Here is a 12,905-nt window from a genome sequence, read left to right as displayed (position 1 = left end):
ATATATTATAATATAATATAATATAATATAATATAATATAATACCAAAAGTAAAAATAATAGTTTATTTAATTGAAATAAACCTAATAAAATAAAATATTAATTATAAATAAATAAATTTTAAATCAAATATTTGTAATAAATTAACATTGGTGTAAAAATTGGATTATATATATAGTTTATGTGCCTGTGTGTAGATATTGTTTGTGTATATAAAAATGGTAACACTTTACAATAAGTTTCTATTCGTTAATGTTTTATGCATAATATATTTACTAACATGATCAAACAATGAACAATACACTTATTACAGTATTTGCTCATATTTGTTCACATTAGTAAGTAAATAGTTAATAAAGTTGTTCATTGTTTGTTTATGTTAACACAGTGCATTAACTGATGTTAAGTAACATGAATTAGGATTTTAATAAAGCATTAGTAGATGTTAATTAAAAAATGCTGTATTAAATTATTATTATTACATTATTAGTTAAATGTAATAACTAATGAAACCCTATTGTAAAGTCTGTTAATAAAATAGTCTGATAGTAATTGGAGTGTATAAGTAACATACAGGAATTTACAAAGAAAAACTGAGGACAATTTTTTTTTAAGGTACACTGCAAGCCAGATCACCTGTAGCACCTGTATGAGCACCTGAGCTTAACACATTCCAAACCTGTGCATTATACGCAGCAACACAGCCCCAGCAAACCTCTCTGTGTCTAAGGTCATTCCTACACTTCCATCTTAACAAAGACAAACACTGCGCCACACCTGTTGTCTTTGTTCTCTTCATGTTGGCGTTTTCACCTGCAAGAGCTGTGCTTTACCCAGCTGTGTTATGATGTCCCAGCATCCCCTTTCCATCTGTCCTCCTCATCCTGTTGCCCATGAGATTATTATTATTATTATCTCTCTCTACCCTCCTCTCTCTTTCCCTCTCTTTTTTTTATTCTCCCTCTCTCCCTCTCTCTGAGTGTTTACTGTACCGCCACAGCTGTCAGATCCCCATTCCATCCATCCGGCGAAAAACCAGCTCAGACAAGCAGAGGCGTATGGAGAAATTGTAGGGAAGGAGGGAGGAGGCTGTGTGGATTGGGAATCTATAGTGGATTTGGGAGTTTGTAGTAGAGAAGACTAAATCGGCGTATCTGTTTCTGCTCGGAGTAGCTTCGTTCTTGCTCTCACAGTGACACGTTTTGGGTAAAGATAAGCTGGAGGCGGAGGTTCTTCCTGTGTTTTTATTACGGTTGCCCCGGCGTGACATCTTCTGTGACCTTTGGGAAGCACAATGTCTGTGCTGTGGAGACACAGAAGCTCCAAACGCTCCTCAGAGTCCATCTATGACATGCTGCAATTGGTGAGCTTGAGTGTGTTTTTGTTTTTGTGTGTGTGATACTTATCCAGTGTTACGTAACAGGTCATGGGCTCAGTTTATAATACTATAGGGATAATATGTCACATTTGGCAGCTTAGTCGGTTGTGTGTGGATGTATAGGGTTGCACATGACAGTTTTTAAGTGTTGTTCTGGGTTCGATGCAACTTAAGTTGTGTAACGCATCCATTTAACACTTAAATTGATTTTAAAAGATAAAAAAAAGAATACATGATTACTTACGCTATTAATGTGATGTTGAGGTTGTTGTTGTTTTTATTAAAGCAAACAAATTTGTGCCGTTATATTTTATGTTTCAAATCAGGTCTATATTAACTAACTGTAATAAAAGTATATATATACATATCAAAAAAAAATTTGTATTTTTTTTTTTTTTACCTGGGCTCTTTTTCTAGTAGGACATGATGCAACTATCTAGAAAGTACTGTTTGCAAGGCAGATTCCATTGATGGGAGTTTTGTTGGCAGCACAAAAATTTACCCCCTGGGAATGTATTCTCTATTCAGAATAGCAGTATAGATTTAGTTTGTTTAGCACCTAGAGTAGTTGCACTATAATTCATAACTACCAGTGTAAAATTATTCAGGCTTTCTCTCATTTACTCTTAATTGCTTTATTTAAATGGGTGAAATCAAGTTATTCTATTAAAAATTTTACTACCTAGTAGTTCTGCGTGATGGTAATTGATGTTCAGATGAAGTTGTAAAATGCCATAGATTTAGCTGAGCAGTAATTACACTATGTAAGGTTTTACCTCAAAATTGCCTTTTTTGATGAAGCTAAAACGCTAAATGTAAACTTAAGCTGCATGTGTATACTGTTTACATCTATAGTACTTGGTATTGGTCTCTATCTGAAAAAGGAATGCTTGTAGTCTGCCAGTTGGCTACTTTTACTTGTTTTTTTAAAGAGACATAAATTTACCTTGGAATTATAAGGTTCTATCTGCGTTCTGAATGATTTTGAGCTATTGAGCTTCAAAGTTTTGCATTCCATAGCAAACAGTATGTGTGTAATATTTGTTTTTTAAATAAATAATATAATAATGAGTCAATAACTCAATTTTGACAAAAATGTCAGATAGGACCAAAGGTGACGATGTATCTAAATCTTACATAAAGACGATTCTATTAGGGAATTCTGGGCTAAAATAAAAATTCTGGATGCTAAAATCGAAAATGCTTTGCAATAAATGTTTATTATTTAAAGAAAAATTTGTCTTGTGATTCCTGTCCAATCACAGAGAAGGTAAATCACATCATAATGAACTATTGGCGATTTATAATTGCAGCCAACAGTTTGGAAGCATTAAAAGTGTCCAAGATGTCTAAAATCTTTGCACGCATTGACCCAGAGACTGTTTAGATGCTGTTTAGAAATGTCCTTAAACATCCAGCAGGTACAGGATGTCAACATGACATCAGATTGACATTGTACCCCAATGTCATGGGGATGTTTCATTTTGTTTCGAAATGAAAATCGGGTTGACATCAGAACCCAATGTCAGGCCAAAAGCAATGTAAAATGTCCAACCGAAAATCAACCGAAAATGTAACAATGTTACAGCTTGACGCTGTGTGTACTTTCTCACTAAGATATCTATCAGATGTTGGATTTTGGTTGCAATACATGACGAGTAAATGTCAATATTTGTCATCAATATGACGTTGGTTTAAGATGTTGGTTTCAAGTTAGATTTGGGTCACTTTCCAGCACAACCTGAAGTCAACCAAATATCAATGTCATTTGACGTTGTTATTGGACATCAAAATAAAGTTGTCCTTAGATTCTGGCTAGACATTTTGTCACATGGTCACCTGATGCCACGACCTAAATCTAACCTAATATTAACGTCTTATGATGTTGTGTGCCTGCTGGGCAATAATTAAATGCACTACAGAATGTATACGTTTACACACATCCACAAATTACATGTAAATCATCCTCAGCTTTTCACAGCATAATACTCACTACTCACTAGTCTTGAGTACTTTTGAAAGGTCTACTTTTTACTCATACTTTGAGTAATATTTCAACAGATACTTTAACTTTACATGCACTACATTTTTAGGCAATGGTACTTTTACTTGAGTATGCTTTTTCTGTACTCTTTACACCACTGGAAATGACATTACATTTGTAGCCTAAAAACAAATGACAAAAAAGGCATCACATAAGCAAACATTGATCTGCCTAGAAGATAGTCCCTCCGCAAAAGATGTACTTGGTGTACTTGAAACAGGTGAGATGTAGTTTCAATAGGAATCCACCTAATCAAAAATTTGTGTGAAGATGAAAAATTTTTCCACACAAATTTCACAGACGGTTCCAATTGGTTTAGCAAATTGTGTGAATTTTATGCAAGGTGTACTTCAGTATGCTTCAGTGTTCAACAGACAATAGACCGTTTTGTACTTGTAAAATATCACAAAAAGGTTTTATAGCACATAATCAGAAATTCATCATCTTTGAAAGGTCTTTTCTCAGAAGGTTGATTTAGATCAGGTTTCAGGTCATGCATTTTTAAGATACACCTTACTTTCAAAACCAGCTGGAAAACTTGCCCTGTAGGCTTAAATTACAAGTGCAGTACTGTTTTTTACAGTACAAGGAACAACAGTAATTAATTGTCATTGGTGATCCACAACATGCCACCTCAAACGGAAATTATAGCTAATATATTCAACCTACATGTACAGTACATCATTGTAATTACAATGGTTGGAAAAAAAAACACATGCAAGTGGCAATTTTGGCAAACTTTTGGAATGACATATTTTATATGTAAAATCCAAACATGAATTTGTATGTTATATATGTCATTTGCATATAGTCATAATCAGATTTCTACATGGGACAGATGTTGTCTTTAACCTGGAAAAAAACACCAAAGCACTGCATTTCTACCACCCTGCGTTGCTCCACCTCTCTACAGGCTGTCCAGGCCAGTTAAGGCATGTCATGGTGTGCAGGCTTTTTGTCAGTCCGTCACTGTGTGTTTATCAGAGGGGAATTCATGCTGCTAGAAGCCCCATCTGTCCTCTGCTCCTCCTGTCTGAGTGAATCTGTTCCACTTCCTCCTGAACATCACGCTGATGATCCCCAAAACTCTTGCTTTAAACCTTCAGATGTGGGCTTGAAGATCTTTGGATTGAAACCTGTTTGTTTTGGACAGGTTTGTGCCTTTTAGATGGATGCTAATTGTTTTTATTTAGGTATTCGAAAGCTAGATGATGCAAATGATTGTGTGTTGTGTAATCTGTCTTTTTATTACATTAATTTAGGAAGGCTGTGTTTGGGCATTTTTTGAAAGGGTGGGAAGGCAACATAAACTTGTCTTAGAGCAGAATGTTCTTTCTGAAAACTTGTTGACACATTTCTTGATGGAAAAATCCTCCTTGTGCCAGATTTCCCAAAGAGACGAACTGTTCCTTTCAGAGCTCAGATCTAGACCATCTTAAAGTTATTACCACAAAGACTCTTGTAATTACATGTCATCCAGCCATCCATAAACCATGATGTGCCTTGTTTTTAGAGTTCAGCCAGAAACTCGCTGAATGCATGTGTTTGGAACTGGAAATGCTTCTCCTGAATTTTCAGAGTACCTGTGTTGGTGTGTGCCTACCTGCTGCTGGTGTTTTCATATGATCGAGACTTATTAAAGGTTGTAAAAGTTTCACCTTGTGAGTTTTGATTTTATTGGGTTTGTTGATTTATAATGTAAACTTTTAGTGCCCAAGACAACCTGGCAAAATATTTACCAGATCTGCCAGGGAGTTATCTAAAAATATAGTAATGCTTATTCCACTGTAATTCTACTGATATGTCACTTTCATAAATCTTTGGCAGTTTTAAAGGTTTAAAATTACATTTTGGGTTGGCACTATGATTCTCTTAATATAATAGCACATGTTTAACAGAATTTAATTATATACAGTATATGCTAAATAAAACAGGCAAGATTTTTGAATAATAAACTATTGTTGCACTGAATTACATTTTTAAGGGGGTTTTTAGTCATAATGGTAAATATATATATATATATATATATATATATATATATATATATATATATATATATATATATATATATATATATATATATATATATATATATATATATATATGTATATATATATGTGTGTGTGTGTGTGTGTGTATACAGATGTTACTACTTCAATGTGTTCCTTGTGCCGCCATTCATGCCGTGGCGACGGCGGTGCTTGATGCGCCAGCAGCATTTGACCGCTGGGTGGCACTTTAACCACAGATATTCAGCTTTGCCTTTTCACAATGCTAAACAGACTGTTCTGTAGGCGTAGCTTACTGTATGTGATGTGATGTGTTCAATTAAAATATAATTTTAATTTAGTTTTTCTGGTAATAGACATGCTCTTACACTATACTATGCTGTAGAAAAGATACATGGTGAGAAGTCAAAAAGCTAATATAAGAATTAAGTTATTAGCCTTCAGTGCCCGATTAAATTGCGTTGGGGTGAAAATAATGTTTTGATTTCTTTGACTATCATGGCAATGTTATAATCTCAAATCTTAAACGTGCGCATATGAAAAACAGCAAAATAATATAGATTATCCTGCCGATAGAGCACATCACCTCACAGTTGTGAACTTGCGATCACCTCAACTTACATTTAATTTTTTTTTTACCTGGTTTATTGTAAACTTATTAAGTGCAAAGAGGATTCGTTTTGGAAAATAGAATTGAAGAAATGAAAGACAACTAAAATGAAAGCACAAACATTCAGTACAAATAATTAGTCTTAAATAAATAAATAAATAAATAAATAAAGCAGTCTTTTAGTCTAAATATAGAGAGATGTAGTGTTTGCTATTTTGATAGAACTAAGACTAGACATGTTCATTTATATTTTTAATTTACGTTTTTATTTACATTTTCGTTGTTGATTATATTTACTATCTCATTTTATGTTTCAATTATAGTACATAATAATAAACGAAAAATGAAAATAAATGAATAATGAAAATATTACATAAATTAAGTCTGGCAGGTTTATTTTTAATAATTTAGTTTCAGTTCCGTTTTTTTGTTTCAAAACGTCAATGTTCTGCTTTAAAGTATAACTGTTGTTTTGTTTTGTTTTTTTACTTAATGGCTCAGTATGTTTTGTATTTTATTTTCATATTCAGTCACCTTGCATATGCGTGTGAAATATAATGCCGCATAACCGCGGAAAAAGAAGAAAAGGCTGTCAGTTAAAGCTAATTAATCAAAATAAGCTATATTAAAATACAGCATTTATGTTAATACAGGCAGAGTGTGAACAAACGGCTAAGATATGTGCTTGCCTTGTCCCGCAAGTTTATTTTTAATAATTTAGTTTCAGTACTATGAATTTTTTTCTCAAAACGTCAATAGCACCTTCAATAATCTAAACATTAAAGATGGACCGCAAGATGTGTTGAGTGGCTATATGTGAAGAACAATGGCAAAGCTAAGTGTGATTATTGTAATAAACTAATAAGTTATAAAGCAGAGTCCCGACCAACAGGACTGACTAAGCATATGCGGTTGGCTCATTCTTCACGAATATAGAATTAAAATTATGGCGCGTTAGGTTCATTGTGCATCCTGCAGGTGCAACCAACAAGGGTTGTGCATTTGAGTTTAACTTTTTGAGCGTTATAAGCAGCTCGTTGTTAGTTTTTATTTAAATATATCGAGCCGAAACTAAGCAGCGCATTCTCTCCGCCTCCTCCTTTATAACCAGCGGGACACGCCACTGAAGCAGTGGAGGACACTCCGTCGTTCATAATCTTTGCTGATGTGTCGGAGTCGAAAGAATATATCAAAGAGGAATGTTCTTTTGACAGTCCCGATATGTTCAATCTTTTTTTCCCTGTCATTTCTCTTCAGCAAATTATATTTTTAAAGCTGCTTGATTCTTTTAAAACCGAAAGCAGAGCCCGTCAATTGGTGTTTTTTCATAAGATACTCCTCTATCAAGGTTTTATTTTATGAGTATTCTTTAATGTGCTTTTTAATAGTTTTATTTTATTCAAAGCAGCACCTAAAAGCGAATTTATCCTCAAAACGTGGCATGAGAGCGATGCATGTCATGTGTCGCATATTGCCTTTTTTTCTGATCTTTTTGCATAAAGGTTTTAATCAAAAGACAGGTAATTTAATTACTTTCGATGTGCTAAAATATTTGTTAAATAAATGTTATTTCAAAAAAAGCATATGCAATGTGCTCTGACAGGTAAAATCCGATTCTTTCTCTCTTTCAAGTTCAAAGCAAATTTGAATGCCAAAGGATTTTAGATATGCATATACAAGACTATGTAGTATATTAACATCAACAAATTAATAAAATAAGTAGCAAATGAGAAATAAATGACAGACAAGTTGAACAGACATTATCTCTAATTATCAGAATTGCAAGATTAAAACAGCTGAATAGGCCTAAATAATCTAGAAAGCAACTACTGCGCGCTGATATTTCTTCTTCTTTTTTTCGGAATAACGAAAAATTTCAACCGCGGGGAGATACCGACAGCTTGATTTGCAGTATTTTCTAACATGTTAGAAGCGGGCAGCGGACATCAGCTAGCCGTAAAGACGGGCCCGCACAAAAAAAAACATGGCTGCCGGTGGAGAAGCGGCTGTGCCCTCAGCAGCTGATTGAGACGGAGCTGCATATCCCGAGTGCACTAAATACTCCGAGATCCGGGAGAAATTCTACCCGATAATCCAACACATACAAAACAACTTTGAGTCCCTGTCGAACAGAACCCATCTTACTGGGGGAGTGTGTGTGCTGCTGTGTGTTCACCCAACAATACCCGCTCCTGTCTCCAACACACAAATACTGGAACTCTTTATGTGGACTTACTTTTGATAATAGGCTACTATTATTACCTTTATCCTGTTTAATGTTATCAAAAATCTATTTTTATTTTTATTATTATATTTTTATTTTTTATTCTATTTTTATTTTTATTAATCATTTTTTTATTAGCCTATATGTTATTTTCATATTTGTTTGCACTACTGCCCTTTTTGCACTGTCTTGTTTGTGAGACGCGCACTGCTTTGGCAAAACGAATGTACAGTTACTTGTCATGCCAATAAAGCACCTCAAATGTGAAAATAGCCTAGGCAACAAATAACAAATAGTAGTGTAATAATAACAAAAAATGCCCTTTTCATTTTCATACAATAGGCCTATGTGTGGGTTTTGACAATATGTGTTTAATTAAGCTATAAAGATCAGATGAAATGCATAGTGAAATATGAAATAAATGTCTCTTTTGCTGAAAATTTAATTAATCTATATATTTATTATTTTAAAAATCAACTCATTTTTGCCCAGAGAAAGAGGCGCGCGGCACTAGCGGACATGGGGTGCTTTTCCAAAAAAAGACGTACAGTAACTTGCAGCTGAACTATGCACAGTTTGGGGAAAAAAAGGATATAGTGATGCATGTCCCCCAAAACCCCTAGTTTCTCTGTCGCAGATCCATCGTTTAAATCAGGTTAGTTATAAGTAAAACGCACATAATGATAAAGCACACCATCATCACGAGGGCAATTAAATAGACAACCTAAACATATTTTTAATTGTTTATTTATGTAATGTGAGTTTTTATAATTTTGTTCTTTAAATTATTTATAACTTAGGCTATTCTATCGAGATGACACCATAAAAGGCCTTCAATGCATTGATATAGGTAATAGGGATACAATGAAAAGCCGATTTTCACTATTGACCCTGTTTTTATTTATTGACGGCTTCCCAACGCCGCTTTTCTGTTGCGCGAAAAAAAGCTGCTGCAAATAAGCAAATTTATGACAAAACAATTTTAATAGTTTCATAGTAGTAGCTGGTGTGCTTCATCTGCGTGATTCTGATTTGACATTCTTCCGCTAAACTTGCACTGTGTTGATGTGTAAATGGACTATGTGTTGATGTGTTAATAGGCTATGATCTTTGCTATTGAGTTCTCTTTGCAACTTTCAATTTCGAGGTGGGGGAAGTGGGAAGAGGCAATTCAAATGTACCATCTCTAAAAAAAAGGCCGCTTACGCGGCATTTGTGTTTATTATTACCTTATTTTTATTTTATTATTATTAATTTATTCATTCATTCTTCATTCATTTTCTTTTCGGTTTAGTCCCTTTATTAGTCTGTGATCGCCACAGCGGAATGAACCGTCAACTTATCCAGCATATGTTTTACGCAGTGGATGGCAGGAGGGCCAGCTGGGGCTTCGGGACGGAGTGAAAGGAATTTGCCCCGAGTCTGGGAAAGATGGCTTGCCGTAATTACACTATAGTTTTCCTATCGCACACATGCGCCAAACAAATAAACAAATAAATAAAAAGGAAAAGAAAACATCTAGACTTATAGGCTGAGGTCTTTTTGCTTAAAATCGCCCTTATGTTTCCGTTTTAAATGTAAGGCTGTTGCATAGAATAATACAATTTTAATTTATAAGTGATTTTGCTGCGTCCCCCTTGATGTTTCAATAACGCATAATAATCTACACACCATATTAAAGACACAGCAGACATAAAGATTGTGTGTGAGAGACCGAGCAAAAGAGCGCTCTCTTCACAGCTCTGTGGATGCTGCTAGCGGCTTCTTTCTTTTTGTTATTTATTTTGCAGATAATACACCATATGAATACAACAGAAAGACATAACACTTTACAAATTACCTTTTGTAGACTCAAAACAAGTGTCATATCTTGATAAGCCTAAGCCACATTGAAATATAATTTAAAGAATTACATTATCGGATATAATAAAATCGCATTAAATAAATAAACCAATATAAAACAAGCAAAAGCAAGCTATAACAGTTTAGGTAGGCCTATACATAAATAAAACCGTTAAAGCCAAATCAAACTTTTATTTTACAAGATATTTTCTTTTAAAAGATTTTAGATATTTTCTAAAAACAATAAACACCAGAGAAGGTTAAGAATATTATTTATAAAGTATTTGGATATGATGATAATAATCAAATCGTGCAAACAGAGCATTTTTGGGAACACGTTTCAGGTCTCTCCAGTGCATTTGGGCTGAATGTTTGACTGTGTCTAAATGAGGATGTTATAAAATACATTTTCTACCGAGTTATTAACGGATGCACGATGCCAACACTCGGGGGACGTTCTGGGGGCTGGGTTTGCGTTACGCGCTGCGAGCTATAGGCCGACAGTGGAAATTCGACATGACTTCGGTCTCGATGCCCATTAACAACTGAAAGACAAGCTTTTGGTTATGAGACGGGGGAAGGGGTATGTCTCCACCCTCAAGTGTTTTCCACAAACATGGTTACACAAAATCCAAAACTCCCGAGGACGGATGGCGTAACCGTAGCAAAACCTATGCGTTTTAAAACCAAACCGCAAATGGGGCCTTATGAAAATGAATGTTTCTATGCACAGCAACTTCTGGACTGAACTATACTTGTTATTTAAAATATCTCTATTACGCTCTAGCATTCGCCAAAACGAATTTGTACATACAAACACCGAACATAGCCTAGCTGAATAGGGTGTTGCCTGCTGAACCATGACAGCAGCAGACAATTCCGCACGACCATAAAGCCTTCACCCGACAGTTATTTTCTAATATTCACAACGCGAGCCACAACAATAGACATGCCATGCCCATCATCCTTACAGACAACTTCGCTTTAAACTGTATTAAGGTCCCATTTACACTGCACAGCAGTTTTATATAAAACGTTAATGATACATATAACAGGCTACATTTTGATGGTGAAATAACCTTTTAAACGATGGCTTTTTATTTCAGTATTCAAACATTAAATAACGAATGCATCAAGTGAAATAACGAATATGCAAAAACACGTATATAAATATAAAGGACTATTATAATTAGCAAAATGCTGCTCTATAGACAAATACTGCTTGACATTTTAGAAAATGTTTTGCGTATACCCAGTACCGAGAACAAACAAACAAAAGCACATGGCTTGTTAATCAATTTAATCAAGCTCTAGCCATGAATAAAATAATAGACTATTTTATTATTTTAATATTTTAGACGACGGGTTAGTAATTATATTATAAATGGTTATGTTCAGATCAATGAAATAATAACTTTAATAATTCTGCTTTGCATTTTTCTATGCATTACTAACATCACTAAACCATACATTTGTTTTATAAGTTAACCAAATATTTGCAGAGATTCAGCGGTTTTTTTTCTGACGCGTCAAATTCAAATACAAAACATACTGAGCAATTAAGTAAAAAAACAAAACAAAACAACAGTTATAGCTACTTTAAAGGAGAACATTGACGTTTTGAAAAAAAAAACTGAACTGAAACTAAAGTATTAAAAAAACAAACCTGCTAGACTTAATTTATGTCCTGCGGCAAAAATATTTTTATTATAATCTGCTTAAAATAGGTCAAATTATTTTATTTTTTTCTGCTTTTGATGAAGCTGCATTCAACTTAAGCTCAATGTCGGCAATGTCTTTAAATAAATAATATATCTAGGCCTATTTTCATTATTCATTAATTTTCATTATTCGTTTATTATTATCTATAATTGTTGAGACATAAAATGAGATAGTAAACTATAATCAACAACGAAAATGTAAGTAAAAACAGAAATAAAAACATAAATGAAAATGTCTTGTCTTAGTCCTGTCAAAATAGCAAACACTGAACATCTCTCTATATTTAGGTTAAAAGACTGCTTTATTTATTTATTTATTTATTTATTTATTTATTTAAGACTACTTATTTGTACTGAATGTTTATGCTTTCATTTTAGTTGCAAAAAGATCAGAAATTGATCTCGCACGCACAGGGAAAAAAGGCAATTATGCCACACATGACTTGCATCGCTCTCATGCCAAGTTTTGAGGATAAATTCGCATTTAGATGCTGCTTGAAATAAAATAAAACTATCAAAAAGCACATTAAAAACTTTAATAAAAAAATTAAAACATTCATAAAGGAGTATCTTATGGAAAAACACTATGGGCCCTGCTTTCGGTTTTAAAAGAATCAAGCAGCTTTAAAAAATATCTAATTTGCTGAAGAGAAATGACACGAAAAAAAAAATAAAATAAAAAGATTAAACATATCGGGACTGTTAAAAGAAAATTCCTCTTTGATATATTCTTTCGACTCCGATACATCAGCTAAGATTATGAATGACGGAGTGTCTCTCCTGCTTCAGCAGCGTGTCCCGCTGGTTAAACGATGAGGCGGAGAGAATGCGCTGCTTAGTGAACCTAACGCGCCATTATTTTAATTCTATATTCGTGAAGAATGAGCCAACCGCATATGCTTAGTCCTGTTGGTCGGGACTCTGCTTTATAACTTAGTTTATTACAATAATCACACTTAGCTTTGCCATCGTTCTTCACATGTTGCCACTCGGCACATCTTGCGCTCCATCTTTAAACAAATGTTTACATTATTGAGGTGCTCTCCGGCGGCGAAGTTTCTGGCAGAGTAGCGAGTGA

General features: G+C 34.1%; 1 protein-coding gene across 7 annotated transcripts in view; it reads left to right on the top strand.

The window, feature by feature from the left end:
• Positions 1-12,905, top strand: part of tiam1a (TIAM Rac1 associated GEF 1a) — a 121,303-nt gene that overhangs the window by 92,563 nt on the left and 15,835 nt on the right. The window contains exon 1 of one of the 7 annotated variants that reach the window (XM_068223971.2): positions 1,110-1,362. The exons of 5 other annotated variants lie outside the window; for them this stretch is intronic. In XM_068223971.2, the coding sequence (XP_068080072.1) occupies positions 1,294-1,362 (69 nt within the window). In that variant the 5' untranslated portion in view covers positions 1,110-1,293. Of the gene's footprint in view, positions 1-1,109; positions 1,363-1,781; positions 4,575-12,905 lie in introns of those variants that run through there. One more of the 7 variants, XM_073914765.1, reaches the window with a different exon arrangement.

Source organism: Danio rerio, chromosome 10, assembly GCF_049306965.1.
Source record: "Danio rerio strain Tuebingen ecotype United States chromosome 10, GRCz12tu, whole genome shotgun sequence".
Classification (NCBI taxonomy): domain Eukaryota; kingdom Metazoa; phylum Chordata; class Actinopteri; order Cypriniformes; family Danionidae; genus Danio; species Danio rerio.
This window is presented reverse-complemented; position numbering and strand designations above follow the sequence as displayed.